Below are 23,701 nucleotides of genomic sequence, written 5' to 3'. Positions count from 1 at the left end.
AAACTAAGTGATGTAGACTGTTTGTTGATAGCCAAAACATACCTCAAGCACAAGAGTGCACAGTAGTCTTTGGAAAGAATTTCTACGCCAAATAACTGCCAATTATGGCATTTTAGAGTGTGCGTTGAATGAACTGGGACAGGGCGGAAGTTTAAATACAGGTACCCGTAGCGGGAGAAATATAATGGGGCCCTATCTGTGACCCCAGCTTCTTGGGAAGGTTGAGGCCTGCCTAGGCAACTTACTGAAAGCCTGTCTCCAAATGAAAAGCATTAAAAGGGCTGGGGGTATAGCCCAGTACTCCGTGGGTTCAATTCCTTGTCCCTCACCAAAAAAAAGAAAAAAAAAAGATCATTTCATTGGGAGCATGGTCAAATTCTATGTTATCAGATCACTGGATTGGGATTATTTTCAGATGGAGATGTAGAATGCACCATAAAGTTTTTCTAGCTTTAAAACTCAGTAATTCCCCATTTGGGTATTCAGTTACTTAATAATTGGCTCCCCATATCCATCCAAAGTCACTGCTTCATGTACCCCAGCATTAACCTACTGCTCTCAACAGATAGATTCTCGTTACTTCTGACTTCTGTGATTGATAACTCATATACGCACTCTCACATATACGCATGTATGTTTGTGTGAGGCTGAAGGTCAGACCCAAGGCCTTGCTCATGCTAAGTAGGTGCACTGGGCTGGTCTAGTTTGTGGTCATGTGCTCCATTGCGTTGTCATTTCTTTTTAGATTCATCTAATCTGGGGCTGTTCTTCAGCCTTTTGGGAGGGGGGGTCTCATACATTGTTACTTTTTAAGAGAACAATTCAGTTTCTTGTTTATAAAATGTCCCTTAATTTGAAATCCTTGGTATGCTTTTAACCAGTTGTAGAGAGGCGACAACCAAAATTTTTCTTCCAAGCTTTTCACTTTGCTTTGTTCACAGTACATTTCTGTTACATGGCATCTTCTGCTAAACCTGAGAGGTCTAGGTCAGTCCAGCACTCCCACAGCAGCTCACTTAACAGTTTATACTTAACTGTAGCCACTCCAGGATATTCTGAGTTGTCTGAGTTAAAATATGTAAGTATCTAATACTAGTTTGTGAATCAAAATTAGAATCTTGATCAAAGCAAGGAAACAATGACTCCAATCTGAATGATGCAAGTCTCTTAGGAAAAGGAAAGACTACATTTTCTGTCTTCTTTGTATGTTGTCAAGAGAAGTTTCCAGATTTTCAGTTTAAGGATCTATTGTAGAATATTTAAGAATTATTCAGAAATTCCAGAACAAAAAGAAATTTAAAAATCAAAAGCTGAGAGATTTTGTGGTGTGGTAGGGTGATTTGTTTTGAGATTGGAGGAGGATTTATTTGAATCTTAATGCAAGATATGCTTACTTTTTCTGAATATCTTGTCCCTTACAGGGAGCTTACTGGATTTCCTGAAGGAAGGAGATGGAAAGTATTTGAAGCTTCCACAGCTGGTCGATATGGCTGCTCAGGTACTTGCATATACATATGTCAGCCAACTTGAACTGAAAGTATACATTTAAAATGTAGAGTTAGCTTAACAGAATATTATATTTTACATAGTAAAATCATCAAATTGCAGTACAAGTAGGAACATTGAAAGTAATCCAGTGTGAACTCCTAATATTACAGGTAATGTGGCATCTGAAGATCAGAAATACCTGAATTCACATAACTTGTTAGTAGCAGAACCAATATGGGAACCAGCTGTAGAATTCCTAGTTGTCCCTGTAAGCTGTAGTTGGCAGTGCTCTTATCACCAGGTCATCTTAGGTTGTTCCTGACTGGGACCCTGACAGGTTTGTGCCAGAGGTTCAGTATAACCCTGTGACTTACCTCTATCACGGAAGCAAGAAGACATTAGGATGTGACATTACTTTGCTAACAGTAACTGGATATGTGGGTAGGCTGAGAAGCTTGGCCCTTGGAGTATGTGTCAGGAGTTTGCTTGTGTGCAGTAGTAGAGGTGAGTCGTCTTTTTTGTAGGTTGAGTGTAGCGTGCTTCTTTATTAGTGTTGCCTCCTAGACTGTGCGTGTCGCTTTGCCTCCTTTTGAAAAATCTGATGGCTTCTCCCTGCTTCCTTTGTAACATTTTGTGTTCCTTTCCAAGATTGCCGATGGTATGGCATATATTGAAAGAATGAACTACATCCACCGAGATCTTCGCGCTGCTAATATTCTTGTAGGAGAAAATCTTGTGTGCAAAATAGCAGATTTTGGTTTAGCAAGATTAATTGAAGACAATGAATACACTGCAAGACAAGGTAAAATTACTTTTGTATAAATGCTTATAACATAATGACCTGTTTTTTCTTAGTTAACACTTTTGAAAATACAGAGGGTTTTTTTTTGTTGTTGTTTTCGTGGGGGATGGGGTTAAGACAGGGTCTCACTATGTAGTTGAGACTGACCTGGAACTCACTATGTAGCCCAGGCTGGCCTCGAACTCACAGTGATCCTCCTGCCTCAACCTCCCAAATACTGGGATTCCAGGCATATGCCACCACGCCCAGCTGAAGATACAGGTTTTTATACAATAAGAATAGTTCTAGCTCCCCTCAGAAGAGACATAGAAACACTGATTTTATTCATAAAACTATATAGAACATATATTAATGTGACTTTCTTGTTTTCTGTGAAGAACTTGACCAGATATTCATTGAATGAGAAATTATAGCAAGTAGTAACCTTTTTATACTCAGTCAGTTCTTGAACTTTTGCCCTAGAGGATCTCAATAAGGACAGTCTTGGGCAAGAGATTTAGCTCAGTGGTTCTGCCACCTGCCTCGCAAGTGCAAGGACCTGAGTTCAATTCCCTGTAACCCCCCCCCCCAAAAAAAAGGACAGTCTTTTTCTTACCCCCAGGAGACATCTGAAGTATTTAGAGAAATCTTTGATTGTCCCAGAGCAGGAGCTACTGCTGGCACCTACTGGGTTGAGCCAGGGATGCACTAAACGTCCTACAATGGCAGGCTAGACCCCACCACAAAGAATTGCCAGGCTCAAAATGGTCAGTATTGGCAAGTTGAGAAACCTGACTTAACCACACCTTTTTAACCTCTATACCTTCATGGCAGTTACGTCTAGTTGAAATATCTTCTTGTTCTTCTATAATCTTTACTTGTAAAATCCTAACCATTCATTTTAGGCTTAATTTAGCTACCACTCTTTCAATGAAATCTTTTGTGACTGTGCCACTGAAAATTACCTTCTGTTTGTTGAAATATCTAATATAGCCTGCTTTGTAGCACACTGTACTTACATATACATGTAGATAATTTAAAATATATAAGGCATCTATAATCTTACTAGCATGAACATAGAAACTTCATGAAAACTGGCTGGGGATTTAGCTCAGTGATTCCCCCACCTGCCTCTCAAGCTCAAGGTCCCAAGTTCTATCCCCAGTACAAAAACAAACAAACAAAAAAAAAATCATGAAAGCCATGTTTTTATGTGTTTGTAATGATTAGAATAATGCCTGTTCACAGCAGGCATACACTAAACATTTGAATAAATTAACATGGGCTCTTACAGTTGGTAACACAGTAAACATTTTGAGTGATAATCATAATACAGAAAAAAAATATGGTTGCAAACCAGTAGCCATTAGACCCCAACAGAATATGTCCTTGTCAGCTCACAGCTACAAGTCACAGACTGTGTAACCCGTATTTTATAAGCCATATTCTTGGCTTAGAATGTCATAGCCCTTCCTCTGACCTTCCCTCCTTCCTTCCATTTCTCCTTTTCTTCTTTTTTTCCACCCATCTTTCCTTCCTTTTTTTTTTTAATTTTATTTTGTAGTATTGGGATGGAATCCAGGGCTTCACACATGCTAGACAAGTGTTCTGCTGCTGAGCTGCATCCCCAGCCCTTGTTTAGGCACAAATTCCAACAAATTCGAGACAGAGAGCCTGAGCCCAGCCTGGCCTTGAATTTGTGATCCTTCTGCCTCAGCCTTCTGAGTAGCTGCAGACATGTACTACTACACCAGAAGGACCTTTGCTTTCTTGAATGGTCCTGTTTTCACTACCAACTTTCTTTTTGTTGTTGTTGTTTTGTTTGTTTGGGGGTTTTTTGTTTTGTTTTGTTTTTGTTTTGAGACAAGGTCTCCCTGTTCAGGCTGGCCTTGAACTATGTAGCTCAGGCTGGCCTTGGACTCCCAGCAATCCTCCTGCCTCAGCCTCCCAAGGCTGGGATTACAGGCATGCGCCACCACACCTGGCTCTCTTTATATCATTGAATGTCGTATGAGAAAAAAATTGATTTATTTTAATATAAATTTTTTAATAAAATATTTTGCCCATATACTTTGTATATTTGAAGGATTGGACACCAATGATACATACAAATAGGATATTGACAAAAGATTAACCCTACTTATATTTACACAGATAGATTTAAAAAAAAAAAGTTAATTTATGATTGCCGATATTGTCTTAGGTGCAAAATTTCCAATCAAATGGACAGCTCCTGAGGCTGCGCTTTATGGTCGATTTACAATAAAGTCTGATGTATGGTCATTTGGGATTCTACAGACAGAACTTGTCACAAAGGGGAGAGTGCCATATCCAGGTAAGCCCGCTTTTCGTCAGCTCTTGGTTTCCGTCAGTGACTAATGGGAGTGTATCAGGGGTAGCATTGTATGGTGGGGCTTCATTTCTTCTTTCCACGCCCGCTCCTTATCTTGGTATTGGATGGAAACACCAGTAAGAGCCCAGCCTTTGAGGTGGGGCAAGCAGAGAAGGCATACTTGGTATTCCTCTCTGCCTTTTCCTTTGGGACCTTTTCCCAACAGGCCTTTAATTGGTTTTCTTCTCTCAGATCAGAAGTATACGCTGCCCCACAAACAGTAAGCGTTTCTTTCTATAGTATGACTGGTATTTTGTAAATACGTATTTGCCCTATGTTCCTCAGTGGAATATTTGAGAAGGAATTATATAATCACTGAGGAAAACAAATGTATGCTTCCTAAAAAATAAATAGCTTGCCTACTTGCTTCTAGGGAAATGAAATTGAGCTAGAATTGAGTATTATTTTAGACTGATGCTAGTTGAGACTGAAAGCATGTGAAATCCAGTCTTCTTGAAAAAACTGCTATGCTAACCTTAGGTTTTTGCACATTTTCTAGCTTTCCTCTTAACAGCTGTAAAGGCCACCACCTTACCGTCCACTTCCCCTCATTTCTTCTCCTTGCTGATAATCACTGTCCAAGTTCTCTCTCAGTAGTGACTCCCACCTGCCCTTCCCAGGCAGACTCCACTGCTGTCTAATTCATGGTCATCTTGCTTTACCTGTCAGTGATTCTTGGGTCTCTTCTTGCTTGAACCTTTCTCATCTGTGGTCTTGTCATCATCACTCATGCCGTAAACCTTCGCACTGCCAATAACTCCACTCCTCATAACTGCTAATATTCCACACATCCACTCTCTGACCACCACCTCATGCCTTTCCAGTTCTACTCGAACCCTAGCAGTTTCTCCACACACTCTGGGTCTTTAATCCTTGGATTCTACTACCTTTGCCCCCACCTTCTTCATGAAAATACTCCTTAAATCTCATGGTGATGTAATGTAACCAAACCTTGATGTTTACATTTGTCCTTTTCTCTCATTTCTCATTTGTTTGGCAAAATCACAACAGTAGATAAAATCTAGCTGTGCCTACATTATACCTATACACATAACTGGAGAAAGCAATATAACCACAATATAGTTTTACTTTGGATTTATAGCCAGGAGGAACTTTCATTTGGGCCATGATGGAGGGGCTAATACCCAACTTACAACCTCACTACAAATAACCACAAAAGATAAACAAAATATGTAACACAGCTATTGTGTAACAACCACTGAAGGCCACAGTCCTTAAAAGGGCAAGCACGTAAAATGAGCCTTCCACTTACATGACCTTTCTCCCTGAAGACATGTTCTAAAAGAGCACAGGGAAGAAAGCCCAACAGGAAACATCAGTCTTACAGAGCCTGGGCCGGGGATTTAGCTCAGTGGTTCTGCTGCCTGCCTTGCCTTGCAAGTGCAAAGACCCAAGTTCAACCCGCAATACCCAAAAAAAAAAATAGCCAGGCCTTGACAAATAGGATCCAGGTAGTAATCAGCCAGTCATTTTTCTGGTGAATAAAACCTAACATCTTTCAGGAAAAGGTCATGATTTGGATTAATTCAGTGTATAACTCAAAATGTCTAGCATAAAAGAAAGTTAACTAGACATGTAAGAAAAGGAAGAAATGACTAATTATCAGGAATATAAGATTAATGAGAACAGACCAAGAGATAATCCTGATTTTGAAGTTAGCAAAAGCTTTCAAATTAGCAATACTTAAAATGGAAGAGAGTCTGGAAAACACTGTGTCAACTGAAAAAAGACACACACATTATAGAATTCCGTTTATATTGTTGCAGAAGGAACTGGTAAATGACACACAGAGACGCAGAAGTGGGTAAAACAAATCATGTTCACTTCTTCAGCAAGGGATCCACCTGCACCAAAGGCTGTGCCAAATGACGGTCCCTGGGCTGGGTTACAATCTGCCTTTTATCGGAGTTTTACAACAATCATGACTCATTTCAGGTGACAAAATACTCTAGTTCTCACAGTTTCTATCGCAAAACATGATCACAAGACAGATTCAGTGTTAACCCAAATGTAGCAGTTTCTTTCAGGATGTTTATCTTTAGCTATTCCAACCTAAAAGGGTGTGGGTCTGGGTTAGGAAAGCAGGACTGGTGAGATTCCTTTCATCTTAACACCTTCATAGTCTCATGGTGTACAGAAAGTTTTATGGCTCAGGGACTGTTATCTTAGCTTGAACATCTGGTCTCATCCTGGGATGCAACTACGCATTTGTTAATTTAAACCGGGGCTATGTGCCTTTAAGCTTCATTGGTGAAACCTCGGTGTTTTGTTAAGCAAAGCAAAGCAAATTACAGAAGCAAAAGACAGCGCTTATTCTATATATTTTTTTAACATTTTGTAGGTTTTTTCAGACTATTTAAAAAGTTCTTTCTCTTGATATGAAATGGCAAAACAGACAATCCCTAGAGATGAAACTCAGGCTAGTAGTTGTCTAGTAGGGAAGATTAGAGCGAAATGGGTACGGCTGATAATAGATACAGGCTTTAGGAGGGGGGTTGATAAGAATGTTTTAAAGTTGACTTGTGATGGTTATGTAACTGAATGTATTTAAAACCATCAAATTTTATACTTTAAATGGGGAATTATAGTTATATGAAAGAGCCAAATGGAAATTTTAAAGCTGTAAAACATGAAATAAGAACAAATTAGATGGTCTGGCGATTTAGCTCAGCGGCACTGTGCCAGCCTCACAAGTGTAAGGTGTTGAGGTCAATCCCTGACACCAAAAATAAATCAATTCTGTGGCAATAATACAAAGGACAGGGAGGTAAGGAGTATAGGTGAGCTGCTCTAAGTTTCTTTCACTGGAAGTGTAAAAGTACTCATTTAAAGTAAAGTATGAAAAACCAAAGAAGAGTATTATACTGTATCTCAAGGGACAACCACTAAAGGCCTAAAGTAGATCAGAAAGCTAGGAGAGGAACTAGTTGGTAGCTCAGTGGTCAAGTTTATGCTTAGCACGCATGAGGCCTGTGTGTGCGTGCACACACGCGCGCGCGTGCCTGCTCATTCCCTAGGGGAAAAATAAATAGATTAATGAAACATACTGCCTAATCAGAATAAAAATCAAGAGAGAAAATACTGTGGGACAAATAGTAAATAAGTACTGTAATAGGATGGTAGGGTTAAACCCACTTATATCCATGATTACATGTAACAAGTTCAGTAAATACTCCAATTAAAAGACAAAGAGATGACTAGATTTTAAATATGTAAGTGCTATAACACTGTTTATGACACATACTTTAAGGACTATAATTTAAGATTGGAAAAGATATACTATGCAAATGCTGTGTAGCAGTTATTATTGACAAAAGAACATTTCATAATGATAAAATGACCAATTAAATGGAGAAATCTAAAGATCCAAAATGAATATATAACTAACTACATAGCTACAAATACACAATACAAAAAGAAATATGACTGGGATAATTTAACTGTTCGGATGAGAATCAAAATATAAATGATTTCGGATGAGAATCAAAATATAAATGATTTAAGCTGGGCGTGGTGGTGCACACCTGTAATCCCAGCACTCAGGAGGCTGAGGCAGGAGGATTGCTGTGAGTTCGAGACCAGCCTGGAGTACATAGTTCCAGGTCAGTCTCAACTACGTAGTGAGACCTTGTCTCAAAAAACCAAAAAAAAAAAAAAAATGATTTGTAAGTTGGAAGTTATGTTTTGGCAGTCCTGTGGGTGAAACCCACAATCTCATGCATGCCATTCTTTAAAGAAGAGAAAGATCTACATAGGCAGCATTATCTTTTTCTGGTTCACGTGTTGTACAGATGCATCTGCTCCAGGCTCTTCTCCCACTGAACTGTCCTTTGCAAAGCCACAGTGTTTGTTTGCATCATCCCCCCCACCCCCAGTACTGAGGATTGAACTCAGGACCTTGCTCTTGCAAAGCAGACACGGTGCCTCTGAGCTAAGTCCCCGATCCCACAGTATCTCTTTGCTAGTCTTAGTTTGGGACAATAACACACCTGGGCAATGCAATCAAGATTGGCATATTTAAATTTATTGGCAGGGTGCTAAATATTTACCGTTTGATGTTAAGAGTTGATAGTCTGAACTACAGCCTTCCTGTCTGCTTTTTTCCTGTGTGGTGTGGGAGACATTCACCTTCCTGCTGTGCTCAGGGAGTTGTGTCTCTGTCAGAAGCTCGCTAACAGGAAATGATTCTCTTCCTGAAGATAGAAAGTATTCCTGCCAGGAGCTGCTCTGGCCCTATTTTACTTTCATAACTATTGGCATAAAATAATTCAGTAGTTGTGATTATCAGAAAATTCTGAAGAGTTGAGTTTTAAATGAAAGAGTTTATTGCTAACTAGGGCTGAGCATATATAGTTCTATAATATGAGCATATACTTCGCAGGTGCCGGCTTTGGGTTTAAAACCAAAAAATGGGTTTATTGGTAGTTGGGAGGGTTTTTTTGGTATATTCAGGCTTATCTAAATTAATCTTACAGTCTATTAAAATAATAAAAAAGCATACAATAAAAGAACAAAGGCATAAAAATGAAGGGGCGTGGTGCTGCCACCTGCCTCGCAAGTACAAGGTTCCGAGTTCAATCCGTGGTTCCAAAACGAGTGGAGGGGAAATGAGTTCCCTAATTGTAGTAAGCTCCCGTTGAATGGTAAGTACCTTGTTCCTTTTCAGCTTCCCACTGACAATTTCTGGTTGTATTTCTATGGTGTATAAAATACACTGCATTTCATTTACAAAGATGATGCTGCGTACTTAGATAAAAATCTCAAAAAATTTCCTTTCAAGCATTAGGCCCCAAATTGCAGTTTCCTTTAATAGTTTTTCCTTAAATGTTTTGTGGAATTATTTATTCCTGAGAAATATTATGACTAAAAATAGAACTAATTACTGTCATTACATTGTTTGAAGGGAATCACGGTCTAGGAGATTGGTCAGTTCCAGGTGGCAGGAGGTGGGAGGGACAGCTTGACTGACGTGGGAAGTGGGGACACAGTGAGGAGAGGACAGATTCGGGAAGAGGACCTGTTTTGGCCTGTGATGAGACAGGGTGAGCTGTCGGGTGGGGGTGGGTGGGGGCTGTGAAACAGTACAAGAAAGGAGCTGTGTGTGACGAGCCTGCAGAGGGCCCAGTGAACGAGGACAGCTGAGGCTGTTGGAAGGCAGTGACTCGGTGCAAAACTACGCAGTCAGTACTTGGCAAAGCCAAGGTTACAGTTCTCCGAATTCCTGCTTGAAAGTTCTTTCCGATGCTGCCTTGCCCACCATTCCTCATTAACTCAAGCGAGGTTGTTGCTAGACGTTAGCATCAGAAAGTATCAGTACCTCAGAATGACAGCCTGGGTTCTGCCTAATCACGTCGGGTTGGCTTTCGAAGATAGGAGTGTTAATTTAGGTGGAACGAGAAATTTGACGTGTTAGACAGAGGAAGATTTTCTAAGTTTCTCTTGATATACTCTGATATTTAAAATTTGTCTTTTTGTTGAAAGGAGCTTTTCACTTGCCTTGAGTCAGTTTGTCGTGCTTGTGTGGGTTGATGTGTGACTCTTGTGTGTCAGGTATGGTAAACCGCGAGGTGCTGGAGCAGGTGGAGCGGGGATACAGAATGCCCTGCCCTCAGGGCTGCCCAGAATCACTCCATGAATTGATGAACCACTGCTGGAAGAAGGACCCTGATGAAAGACCAACATTTGAATATATTCAGTCCTTCTTAGAAGACTACTTCACTGCTACAGAGCCACAGTACCAGCCAGGAGAAAATTTATAATCCAAATAGCCTGTTTTATATGCACAGAGCTGCCAAAATGTAAAGGACTTGTGTAGAGTTCCTCATGTACAGGAATCAAAAGAAGAAGGTCTTCTTCACTCTGCATGTTTTTAATGGTAAACTGGAATTCCAGGTATGGTTGCACAAAACCACTTTTTTCTCCAAGTGTTAAACTTAAAAAGTACCAATGATGAATTTTGCAACTATTTCAGGGTCCAAAGAAAGCTATGATATTGGTGACAGTGTGAGACAGAACGGCAGGGAAGAGCGGCGAGCCTACTATTTTAAATCACTTCCTTCCTTTCTTCTCCAGACTCAGAATTATTTTCTGTAGTAGAATTTATTTCTCATAATTTTAAGAATAAGAGAAATATTATTATAGACAAAACTTGGGAGGCAAAAAGTCAAATCATAAAAGTAAATCTAAAGGAACTCATAGGACCAAATAATTCCATTCCAGGTTTTTTTTATTTTGTTGCATTTATTATTCTCAAAAGTTTTTTTTCTATGTTAAACAGTAAATCTGCGGTCTTAACATACGCCTCCTTTTGTGTAGAAATGCGCTAGGCTTTTCAAAGCAAAAATAAAAGGACTTTAAACTTGACTAAATGTTAGACCACAGCAGTGCTGTTTGAAAGTATAATGCACTATGTTTATACTCAGATTCTTGGAACTGGAAAGTAGAAAAAGAAATTTTTCACTGAAGTCATTTTCTGAGTAGTTCAGTTTAGAATAATGAAGGTAACCTGAAAAACAAGTTAATCTTTCATAAGTTTGTATTGATTTTTTAAAAGGCAATATGTAATTGAAATTGTACTGTCCAATCCAAGGGGAAATATTTTAATCTATAGATGGCATGAGAAGTGAGACCCAGCATTGAAGCAGGCCATTCTTTAGAAACAAGACTTGGTACTGTGAGATGTTGCTGTTGTGTTCTTTTGGCGATGGGTGCCGCAGATAGGAAAATCACTGGATCAGGGACTTGAATGCACTTTGCTTGTTTGAATATAGACTGAGAGAGAGGGAAAATGTATTTAAGAGAAATAGGAGAAAAAAATGTGAAAGTTTTACAGGTAGAGGGATGGAATGGATTGTTTAGTGTTGATGTCATGGAGGGACGGAGCGGCTTTGCCGGCACTCAAAGCTCCTTGCTTAGTTGTTTTCTGAGACTTTAAGAGTTACGAGGTGTGTCTGTAAAGCTAATTCTTCTTAGCATACACACTAAATGAGTATTATATCCTCAAATAGTGAAGTGAAGGCTTCACACTAATTCCAGTGTCAAAGCTTTTATGCAAAATCTTTTTAGAACTCCTCTTTTCAAACCATGTTTGAATCTTCATTCTTTTTAAAAATATTCTTAATGGTTGTTTTTCCCTTTAGGAATATAGTTGATTTTGGGAGGGAAACTTATTCAGAAGAGTAACAGTGGTTCAAACAGGGCGAGTTTTTGACTACTTGAAGTGTAAAGTAAAACATGCAAAATAAGACTGATTTTTCCAACTAAGAAAGAAATTCCAAGATGTGAATTTGAATATCAGCATTATTGGCTTAAGAGTCTATCAGAGAGCCAGGGATGTAGCTCTCAGTGGCCCCGCTGCCTGCCTCACAAGCGCAAGGACCGGAGTTCAATCCTCAGTACCAAAAAAGAAAAAGTCTATCAGAGAAAAGCTAAATTTGATAAATTAAAGTCTATTATTCATGTTTTTTAGAACAGTTTTATAGTCATACTTTAAACCTGTATAAGGTTCTGTATTTTCATATGATTTTTAACTACCATCACTTCATCTGATTTAATCGTGAAGTTAGAAATTCTGTGCCGTGGTATAAATGTTCAAATTCAAGCCATTTTGAAATGTGCAAGTTGGCAACAGTACTGGTACTAAAGAGTGCGGTTGTGTCCTCTGTTTACATAACCTGTGTAGTGTGGAATCCCTGACCAAGAGGGGCTTCCTGAGGAGAGTCGCATCGTTATTTCCCCTTGACACACACAACCTGTGGCGTGAGTTTTTAAAAGGGCTTTATGGTGAACTATGATGTTGTAATTTTTGTAAGCATCTTCAAAGAGGTAGCAAATTTATGTTTATTTACTAATTCTGATCAGGAAAATTGATGGTATTCATTAGATTTTAACTGAATGAAGCAGTTCCTTCTAATCACAATTGTACAGTAAGGATAAAACACTAACTTAATATGTATTCATTTTAAATTGTTATGTATTTTTAAATTGCCAAGAAAAATAAACCATTTTGTATATTTGAAAAGCTTTTTCCAACAGCTTTCGTCTTCAGTGTCTTAATGTGGAACTTAACCCTTACCAAAAGTGGAAGTTGGCAAAAGCAGCTTCTAGCAGATATACTTTTTTTAATGAATAATGATAACCTAAGACTTAATATTTTTATAAAGTACTATATCATTTTGTGGATAATTGAAATAAAAATTCTCATTGAATGTGCCTGTTTATCTTTTCTGTTGCTATTCATATATTTTCTCATTCCTTTTTCAAGAAAATTGATATATCCTAAATTTATTCTTCCATTGGAAAATTTAGTTACATGTAACTTCTGAGCAAAGTCAACTCTTTATTAAATTTATTATATTATTAGTAAACTTATTCCATGTGATTAGTTTTCCATGTCAGATGAGTGTCACATTTTTTTACAAGTACTTTCTTTTTTAAAAAATTACACTGGCAAATACAGTCAGTATTTCACATAAAGAAAACTTAACTCCAGGTGAGCTGTTCATACAGGGCATATGTGAAGGGCATAAAGCAGAATGACTTTAATTAAGAGACTTAATTTTTTAAAACTCCATAATGTGTGAGCCATATCTCCATGTGTGCTGTACTATAACTTCAGTGAAAATAAAACGCATGTTGAATTTTAAATGGCCAATCCGAAGTATTTGTGCTTTTTAGTACTGTAATTGTGTTAATTACCATTTACAGTCATATCTAAAACTGTTAGGAGCAAATAACATTTAAGCAGCACACATTTCCTTTATTACACATTCATTGAGTAGTTTTCTTCTTTTCTTGTTTTATTTTTTGTGTATGTGGTACTTGGAATTGAACTCAGGACCTTGCACTTGCCAGGCAGGCGGGATGCCCCTGAGCTAAATCCTCAGCCGTATAGTTTTATAGTGTGATAATAGCCACTCAGTTTAAGAAGATTTTTCTAATTTGCTGTTTGCCTTTGTCTTCTTTGTTTGCTTCCTTGTTTGAGACAGTCTCACTGTATTGTTCAGAATGGCCTTGCACTCACTATGTAGCCCAGGCTGGCCTCGAATTTGCAGTGATCCCCCTGCCTCAGCCTCCTGAGTGCTGGGCTTATAGGCATGTGCCACTGCACCCAGCTTGCCTTTGCATTTGGTACATACTTTTTTTAACAATTTAGTTGCACACTTGTCTGTTGTCACATCTATTCCTTTTCATGTTTAGAAAGAACTTATGTGAGGGCCAGGAATTTAGCTCAGTGGCACCATGTCTACCTTAAAAGTGCAAGCTTCCCCCCGAAAAAGAAGGCAATTACTTGAGTTTGAAGTATAACTTTACAGGTCTAACATGATTGTTTTCATTATAGTAAAGTTTCCCAGCAGCATTCACTGGTTAACCCATTCCTAACCCATTGGTTTGAGTTCTTTATTTTACTTACCTTTCCCTTTTCCTTTTTTTTTTCTTTGTCAGTTTTTGTAGTTTTCTTTAAGCACAAATAAACATGCACGTGAGCCGACTACTTGTTTCATTCACTGCACAGCCTGGCATTGGGATTGGTACTCGGATGGCCAGCTAGGCCGCTCTTTGTGCCTTGCAGTTCTTGGAAGAGACATTGTGAGCGATCTCTGCACAGTAAGACTTGTTGCACATCAGCAGACCTCCAGCTCCTTGACTTTGTGTACCACGAACTTCCAACTTCCAGAAGACACTGGGCAGCATGTGCTTTGTCTTTTTGTTGCTTCAGAATCTGGCCCTTCAACCTTCTCTGCACCCTATTGTCAGTGCCTCTGGGTTTATGCCAGTTGCACTTAATTTTGACATATCGGTCTAACTGGTGCCTGATGAACCTCTTGGTCCTCTTTTTGACAATCTTGGGTTTCATGAGGGGTCTGAGGTGGCTGCCACCTCTGTAGGAAGCACCAAGGAAGAATCCTATCTTACCTTTTTAACTTAAACTTTCCTTACCTTTACTTTACCACTCTCTGTGTTGCCCAGGACGGCCTCGTACTTAGAATCCTCCTGCCTCAGCCTCTGGAGTAGAGGATTAGGAGTGCATTCCCCTGTGCCCAGTTGAGTTTCTTCTATTATGCATAGTTGTCTAGTTGTCATTTCTGCCATCAGCATAACACCTAAAATTTCTTTCACTTGGTATCCTGACAAAAAAATTTGGGGGTGGGTGGGTACTGGGCTCAAACTCAGGATCTTGCTCTTGCCAGGCAGGTATAGCGCTGCTGAGCTACATCCCCAGCCAAGTCCTGACGGAAGTGTAGGCTTTATTTTTCTAAGACTCCAGGTGAGGTTTAGTTGGGATTGCATTATGCTTGTGATGTAATTTGGTGAGCACTGGCATCTTCCACATCAGTCCTGCCACCCCATGTGTGCAGATCTTCACTTAACCCTCATAATATTCTGCAGTAACGGGTGAGCAGGCTGGGAGTATAGCTCCGTGGCAGTGTGGCAGTTAGCCTGCTTGGGGCTGGGATCAGTCAGTCAGCAGATAAACAGCAGTGAGATAGTGAGCCACAAGACACACGGAGGGGGCCGCGGTGCACGTAACTGAGTGCAAGCATTCCGCTTGAAAAAGCCTACGTATTGTATGTCCACCTGTGGCCTCCTGGAGAAGGAAAGCACTAGAAAGCAGTGGTTGCGAGGGAGGGGTGCATAGGTAGAACACAGGATTTTCAGAGAAGTGAACATATTCCATATTTCCTTCTCTTGAGGTCTTAAGTAGTCTGCTTTAATTTCACATTCTACTTGTTCATTTGTCATACAGTAAAACCTTGGTTTATGAGCATCATTCACCCTGCAAATGGGTTTAATCCAAAGCACTTGTATTTCAAAGTGAATAATAATGGAAACTAGATGATTTCATTCTACAACCCAAAAATATTCATATAGAAATGCTTATGGGTTTGTAATATAATACAAAAGAATAATGAAAATATGAAATCTGAAGAAAAGTAGACAAGTTAACTTGCACTTAGCTTTGAGAACCTTCAGGCTGGTGTGAGGGACCAGAGAGGAGGGTTACTGTAGAGCAACACTCACTCTCACTGACAGAATCACTGCTATGTGTTAGCTCAGTGGAATTTTCTTTTCATGCAGCTTTACTAAGGATCCTATCCAGTGACACTTGCTTTTGCCTCCCCTTGAGGATTTCATGGAAATGTGAGATTGCCTGCTGCTCACTTGCTGGCACTGCTGCAGCTTTACCCGTGTGATTTTCTATAGAATTTTACATGTCTCCCTAGTCTTACTTGGAGGATTCTAACACCTTTTTCTCCTTCTGCAGCCAAGATCTCCTCCAGACAGACCCATCAGTTCATCAGTGTCAGCTCCTGGCCATGTTCCTCTCCAGCTCTTGAATGGCACCCTTGTTCACCTCCAGTCCCATGGTCTTCCCCAAGGATGTATTTTCATCACAGGTGGCTCCTGTTAGAGCGAGCCTCTCTAAGTCATGTCCCAAAACACACTCAGGCCACAGTTTTCTCCAAGCTAAATTGAGGCTCATCCTGGGCTTTATCAGTGATTTATAATAGTTCACAATATGGAAGTGATTTTTCCAACACTTACAGAGGGTAAGGCTGTTTTGGTTACCTTAAAGCATCAGTGCTTTGGTATAAAGCTTTTTAAAGTTCAAAATGACCTGCTGATCCATGGGCTGGAGGGTTGGAGTGGTGCTGAGAAGGAACTTGACCTTAATAAACTCAAATTCTTCCAGTATGTCATCCTCAAAACATGAAGGGTGAGCAAGAGCATGATCCATAACCAGCAAGGCTCTGAGTGGCAGATTCTTTTCTAAAATATGTTTCTGAACTGTAGGACCAAAAGATCCCATTGATCCACTCAGTGAACAAGATATGCGTGACCCAGTTCTTGCTGTTGGACCCCCACACAGCATTTAGCTAGCTGTTCTGCACCTTGCATTTCTTGTAAAGCCCATGGATTCTTGAAATGAGAGACAGGCAGGGGCTTCACTTTGAAATCCCTGCTTGCGTTACCACAAAATCAGGGTGAGGTGTTCTTTCATGGTCTTGTGACGGCATCGTGTTACCTTTTGTGATGTAGGTCCTCTTTGGCATTGTTTTCCAAAAAGTTCCATCTCATCATCTGGCAGAAGGAACTGGTAAATGACACACAGATGCAGAAGTGGGTTAAAAAAGAGTAACAACAGCAAACATTTACTTTGCTAGCAAAGGTTCAGCCTGCACCAAAGGCTGTGCTAAATGACTGCCTCTGGGCTGGGTTACAATCTGCCTTTTATAGGAGTTTTACAGTCATGACCTCATTTTGGGTGATAGGATATTCTAGTTCCCACAGTTCCCATCACAAGTCATGGTCACAAGACAACTCAATGTTAACTGAAATGTAGCATTTTTCTTTCAGGATGTTTAGCTATTTCAGCCCACGAGGGTTGGGGTCAGACTTAGGAAAGCAGGACTGGTGACATTCCTTTCATCTTAATTCCTTTATAGTAATATGGTTTACAGAAAGTTTTAGGGCTTATAGACTGTTAGCTTGAACATCTGGTCTCATCCTGGGATGTGGCTAAGCACCTCTGGCATCTGTTAATTTTAAACTGGGGCTACATGCCCTTAAACTTCATTGGTGAAACCTCAGTGTTTTGTTAAACAAGCAAAGCAAATTACAGAAGCAAAAGACAGCAGTTACTGTAATTTCTTTAACATTTTGTAGGTTTCAGACTATTTACAGAAGTTCTATCAATCGCAGCTAAAAACTTGCTATGAGCTGGGCATGGTGGTGCACGCCTGTAATCCCAGCACTGGGGAGGCTGGGGCAGGAGGATCGCTGTGAGTTGTTTTGAGATCAGCCTGGGCTACATAGTGAGTTCCAGGTCAGTCTCAACTACATAGTGAGACCCTGTCTCAAAAAAACAAAAAAAACTTGCTATGGCAGGTAACACTTGGAAACCATGAGCTTCTGGAACTTGTTAGTGAACACCCCAGCTATCTATCTCAAAAAAAAAAAAAACTTGCTATGGCAGGTAACACTTGGAAACCATGAGCTTCTGGAACTTGTTAGTGAACACCCCAGCTATCTTAGCATCCAAACTCACAGCCTCTCCATACCTCCAAGGACTACAGATGCCACCTCTCCTCTCGAAGTCATCAAATCATCCATTTGCCTGGAACCCTTTGTTTTCTTTCGATGTACCTGGCACTTTACTTACAAGATTGATGTTCAAAGCCTTTGCCTTCTCCCAGATACAGTCACAATATCCCCTGCCAGTTGTTTCTCATTTATCCAAACCAGAATCAGCTTTTCTACACTTCCAGAGCTGGAGTGACCAAAAAATACACTTGAGCCAGTTGTGGGCACCTTCCAACATTCTGAAAAGTCCCTGATTTCTGCCTATCACCATGGCCTGTGACCGAGCATTGGATCATGGAAGATAGTTACCCAGACTCCCCCAGTGAGAGCAAAGAACCATTGGCTCAGCTGTGATCATGTGACATTCTATGTCACGTGCTACTCATATTGCAAGACAATGCTCATTTATCAAGTTAAAAAAGAAATAATTCTCATTGTCAAGACCAGAGGGGAATTGACACCTAATTGGCCACCTCTGGGTACAAAAGAGAAAGGCTGCACTCGGGTGATTGGGTATTGCATATTAGAAAAAAGGTAAGGCAGCTGAGGTTAAGTTGTAGACCAAAAACTTCCTAACAGATATTGGAGATTAGATGAATCTTGTGTTGCTTTGATTGCTTCTGCCGGTATTTGGGTGAATAAGCAACGTGAGCCAAAGGCTTGGGGCTCCTCTGCCTACTACAGGTGAGAGCCCCCTGGCTGCCCACATGTTAAGCTGACTCCGTGTTTGTCATCCATCCTCACACTCACGCATCACGCGCACACACCCATCAGAACAAAGTAGCAGGTCTAGATCCCGGAGCAAGGCTGGCTGGGTGGGTGAGCGACAGGTGGCTCCCAGCGTTGGGCTCAGGACAGTCTGCAACAGCTCGTCTGGCGAACACTCCCGGAACAAATTACTTGGAATCCAAGTTTTTACTATACATAGGCAAGTGCTTGATTTTTGTATTCAGCAAATTTGTTATAATCACTTATTCAAGGAGTTTTCGTTGACCCAGGTTTTTCTACAGAGTATGTGTTGTCAGTGAACAGAGACAGCGTTTATTTCTTCCTGCCCAGTACGTGTATCTTTTACTTCCTTTTCCCATCTTACAGCAGTAGCTAGGGCTTCCAGTACAATGTTGAAAAGGTGGGAACATCTTTGCCTTGCTTCTGATAAAGAGGTAAAGCTTCTCAATGTTGAATAATATTAGCTGGAGATACTCCTTACCAAGTTATGAAAGTTCCCTGTTACAGTTTAGATCTAAAACATCCCCCGTTGTCTCAGGTGTTCAGAGGTGGGGCTGTTGGAAGGTAATTGAGTCCGGGGATTCTACTCATCACGTTAGGAGGTGGGCCCGGTGAAGAGGCAGGTCACCAAGGTATGACCTGGGAGGTGTAGGGGTTCTGGTCCCCACTCCGTGCTCTTTCCTCCCCAGCTGCTATGGGTTGAGCCACTGTCCTCCACCAGGCCCTTCCACCGTACTGTTTCTTTTTTAGACCCAGCCAGCCTTGCACGGAACCCTCTGGACACTGTGCCAAATAAACCTCTCTTCCTGCAAGTTTCAGGGGTCAGGAATTTTGTCCCAGTGATGAGACAGTGATTAATGCAATCTCTGATCCCTACTTTATTCAGCTTTTATCATGAAAATAGGTGCTGGGTTTTGTACCAAAAAAGCCTTGATATGTGATTTTTCCTTTGCCTGTTGATGTGAATTACACTGATTTCCAGTGTTGAACCAACCTTGCATATCTGAAATAAAGCCCACTTGGTTGGGGTGTGTCATTATTTTTATACCCTGTTAGGTTCACTTTGTTAATATTTTGTTGAGGATTTCTGCATCTGCGTAAGAGAGAGCTTAGTCTTTAGTTTCCTTGTAGTAGCTTTGTTTTTGCAATGAGAGAGTGATAAAGTATTGGCCTCACAACAGAGTAGGAAGTATTTGCTGTTTCTGTCTGATAGAGAATTGCTATCATTTCTTTCTTAAATGTTTGGTAAAATTCACCAGTGAAACCATTGGCTCAGTACTTTCTGAATTGGGAGATGATTGATTAGTAATTTAATTTAACAGATATAGCATAATCAGATTGTGTGTTTCTTCTTGTCTGAGTTCTGGCGGGCCATGTCTTTGAAGGAATCTGTTCATTTCATTTAGGTTAATATCTATAAGATCTGTAGTGATGTTCTCTTTTTCACTGCTAGTATTAGTAATTTGTGTTCCTTTTTTTTTTTTTTAAGCCTGGTTAGAAGATTATCAATTTCATTGACTTCTTTTTTCTTTTCAAAGAACCAGCTTTTGTTTTCATTGATTTTTTTCCCTTTTGATTTCTTGGTTTCCATTTCAGGATTCTTTGCTCTTCTTGTCTTCATCTGCTCACTTTGAATTTAATTTGCCTTTCATTTTCTAGTTACCTAAACCTAAAGCATAGATGTCTGCTATTAGATCTTCTTTGTAATGCATCCATTCAGTTTTCTTGGGATTTGTTTTGGGGCCTGTGTATTTAGAAGTGTGTGTAGGGCTGAGGATGTGCTTCAGTGGCAGAGTTTTTGCCTGGGATGTGCAGGGCCCTGGACTCCACCCTGAGCGCCACCACCATCTCAAAAAAAAAAATTTCGGGGAGATTTTTCTAGTCATTGTTATGTTATTGATTGCTCATCGCCACTGTAATCTGAAAACAGACATACTATGCTTTCTGTTCTTTTAAATTTGTTAAAGTATGTTTTACGCCCCAGAATGTGGTCTGTCCTGGTGTATGTCCCGTGTCAGCTTGAGAGAAATGTATGTTGTGCTAGTGTTGAACAAAATAACCTGTGGATACTGATTATATCCAATTGATTGGTTGTGATATTGACTTCTGGTGTGTCCTTACTTTTTTTCTGTCTATAGGATCTGGTCATGTCTCACAGAGCGGTGTGGAAGTCTCCAGCCATAAAGGTGATTTCATCTATTTCTCTTTACAGTTATTAGTTTTTGCCTCATTTATTTTGATGTTCTGTTAGGCACATACACACTTCAGTTGATCTGTTTCTTGAAAACTTGACCCCTTTATCATTATGTCATGCCCCTCTTCATTCCCAGTAACTTTTCCTGCTTTGACCTCTGCTCTGAAATTAATACAGCTATTCCTGCTTTCTTTTGATGAGTGTCAAAAGTCTTTTTTTGGTTTTGTTTGTTTGTTTGTTTGTTTTGAGACAGGGTCTCACTATGTAGTTGAATGGAGACTGAACTGGAATTCACTAGGTAGGCCAGGCTGGTCTCAAATGGTCACAGCAATCCTCCTGCCTCAGCCTCCTGAGTGCTGGGATTACAGGTGTGTGCCACCACGCCCGGCTAGTGTCAAAAGTCTTTGTGTGTCTGTCACAGTTGGTTTGTGCTGCTGTGACACGTAGATTGGGTATTTTATCATGGGGGGTGTTGGCCAGAGGTATGTAGGAGATGGATATACAGAGATAAGGGACTTTTGGAGACACACGCCCAAAACCTCCCCAGTGCATGGTTAGGGATGAAAAGATACCTTATAGTGCCACAAGTCCAAGTAGGATCAAAACACAGTGCCTTAAGGAATGAATGCTCTGGCCCTCTCCCTCCCCATCCTCCCAATTCATCACTTAGATTGGCCCCTAGGTCAGTCATGTAACAGACCACCCTGGTCTTTCCCTGTTCTCCTGACCCCTACATGAATTCCTGCACAGACATCCTTTTGTCCTTTATCCTTGCTTCCTGGTTCTATCAAGGAGCAGCCACAGAAGCCTCCATTTGGGGCTTTTTTCCTAACACTCTGTCATGCGTAGGGGTCTCAGTTAATGCAGCCCATCTGTGCCTGCTTGAGTTTGGATTGGACATTGACTCCAAGTAAACTCACATCCTTTTTGCTCTATTCCATGGCTGTAAACTGCAACACTTTACAAAGAACAGAAATTCATTTCCTCACCATTGTAGAAGATCAAAAGTCCAAGATCAAGGCACTGGCTGGGTCAGTATTTGGAGGGGGCTCTGTTCTCTCGTTCCAAGACGGCTGCTTGGACCATGTGTTCAGGGAAGAGGGAATGAATGGTGTTGCTTCCAGGCCTTTGTCAGGGAACTAGTCCTATTCAGGAGGGCAGAACCCTAATGTTTTAATCACTGCCTGATCCCATCTGTTTAGACTATCATATTTTCAGTTTCATCATAGGCGTTTGTTGCAGGCACCACAGCACCGTCTGTTTGCTTTTATTTTTATTGATTGATTGATTGATTGATTGGTTTTTTGAGACAGGGTCTCACTATGTAATTGAGACTGACGAACTCACTATGTAGTCCAGGCTGGTCTCGAACTCAGTGATGTTTGCTTTTAATCTATGTATCTTTATATAGGCAAGGGAGTTTCTTACAGGCAGCATAGTGTTGGGTCTTCTTTTATGATCAACTGAGACATTTCTTTGAATTGGTGCATTAAGACCACTGACATTCAAAGAATTGGGGGGGGTGCTGGGGCTCGAACTCAGGACCTTGTGCTTGTGAGGCAGGCATGAGCCACTGAGCTAAATCCCTGCCCTTCAAAGAAATTATAAGTAGAATAGTATCTACCATACAGCTTTCTACTTGTTTTTCTTGTTATTTGTTTTGTTCCTTACTTTGTTTTCAATTTCCTGCCTTTAATGGTTTTAATTGAGGATTTATGACTATGTTTTCTCCTTCAGTAGCATACAAGTTAGACTTTCCCACTCCTTAAGTGATTGCCTTGGAGTTTGCAGTGTACATTTACAACTACTACACTTCACCCCCTGGATCTTTCTTTAGCTATGAAACAGAAGATAATCCCTGCTTACCTTACAGAGTTGTTGACAGGTTTGTTTTCTGCCTTGTGCTCCTCCAACTCTATTCTAAGAGGGCCTTTACTGCAATTGGCTTGGGTCAGAGACAAGTGCCCTTGGGGGCGCTCACTCCTCTTCCCCTGCTCTCTGTTGCTGCCCAAGCTGTGCCATGGCCGCTGGCCACCCCTGCCTTCAGTCACAGGACTTCATCTAACTGAGGGTCATACCCATCCTTGGGCAGCGGAGGTGCACTGAGTGTCCCTGAAAACATCCCCAGCCGGGCATGGTAGTGTACAGCTGTAATCCCAGCACTCTGGGAGGCTGAGGCAGGAGGATCGAAAGTTCAAGCCCAGCCTGGCAGTTTGGAGACTTTAGGTCTTATCACAAAAAAGGCCTAGGATATAGTTCAGTGCAAAACTCCTGGGTTCAGTCTCAAGTAAATGAGGTACAAACTGTACAGCACACTACCTTTCAGTGAACCTCTAAGATGGTGTGAAAACACGTGTATGTGCAAAAAAAACCTTTTGTCCTGGGTGTGGGGGAGGGAGGATGATGCCTCCTAGCTTTCACTGGTTCCCATCACGTGTTTTCAGAGGGATCCTGTCATTTCAGGACTGTCCATAAGACCGCTTTGCAGGAAAAGCCCGGGGCCGGAGCCCAGACAGTGCCACCGCGGATTGCGTGGCTTCATCTCTGAATTCCAGCTTTTTGATCAGTAAAATTCAACTGCGTGGCTTGCCGTGTTGGGAAGATGAGGAGATGCTTTCAAGCACTCTGCAGCTGTGTGGGTGTCATCAGTGATGACCTGTGGGTGGAGGGATAGGGTTTTCCTTAGCACTGGTGATGGAGCCCAGGGCTTTCCGCCGCGAACCATATCCCCGACCTTTTTTTTTTTTTTAAGAGGGCCTAGGTTGCTAAGGTTCCCGGGCTGGGCTGGAACTCGAGCTCCTCCTTCCTCAGCCTCCCAAAGTTCTGCGCCACCACACTGGGCTAAGGCTTCCGCTTTTCTGGCCCACTGATCTGGGGGAGCCAGCGACCACCGGCAGGCTCTGAGTGGGCGGCAATCCACTGGCCGGCTGGTCTCTGGGGCGAAGTCCAGGCGTGCGACGCCCCGCTCCCGGCTGTGCAACCAATCAGCACTCACCGTTTCAGCGCTGCC

The 23,701-nt window shown here is 41.0% G+C and overlaps 1 protein-coding gene and 1 pseudogene across 1 annotated transcript in view; one reads left to right on the top strand and one right to left on the bottom strand.

Annotated features, from left to right (window-relative positions):
* The window catches only part of Yes1 (YES proto-oncogene 1, Src family tyrosine kinase), a 29,749-nt gene extending 16,889 nt beyond the window's left edge, over positions 1-12,860 (top strand). Inside the window, exons 9-12 of the mRNA XM_010638692.2 lie at positions 1,422-1,498; positions 2,137-2,290; positions 4,473-4,604; positions 10,233-12,860. Coding sequence (XP_010636994.1) covers positions 1,422-1,498; positions 2,137-2,290; positions 4,473-4,604; positions 10,233-10,441 — 572 coding nt within the window. The 3' untranslated portion in view covers positions 10,442-12,860. The remainder of the gene's footprint in view (positions 1-1,421; positions 1,499-2,136; positions 2,291-4,472; positions 4,605-10,232) is intronic.
* A 1,312-nt stretch (positions 12,861-14,172) lies between these two features.
* Positions 14,173-14,601, bottom strand: LOC104872493 (annotated as a pseudogene).
* Positions 14,602-23,701: the final 9,100 nt, after the last annotated feature.

The sequence above is a fragment of the Fukomys damarensis genome, unplaced genomic scaffold, assembly GCF_012274545.1.
Source record: "Fukomys damarensis isolate Sample0158 unplaced genomic scaffold, DMR_v1.0_HiC HiC_scaffold_30, whole genome shotgun sequence".
Lineage (NCBI taxonomy): Eukaryota > Metazoa > Chordata > Mammalia > Rodentia > Bathyergidae > Fukomys > Fukomys damarensis.
This window is presented reverse-complemented; position numbering and strand designations above follow the sequence as displayed.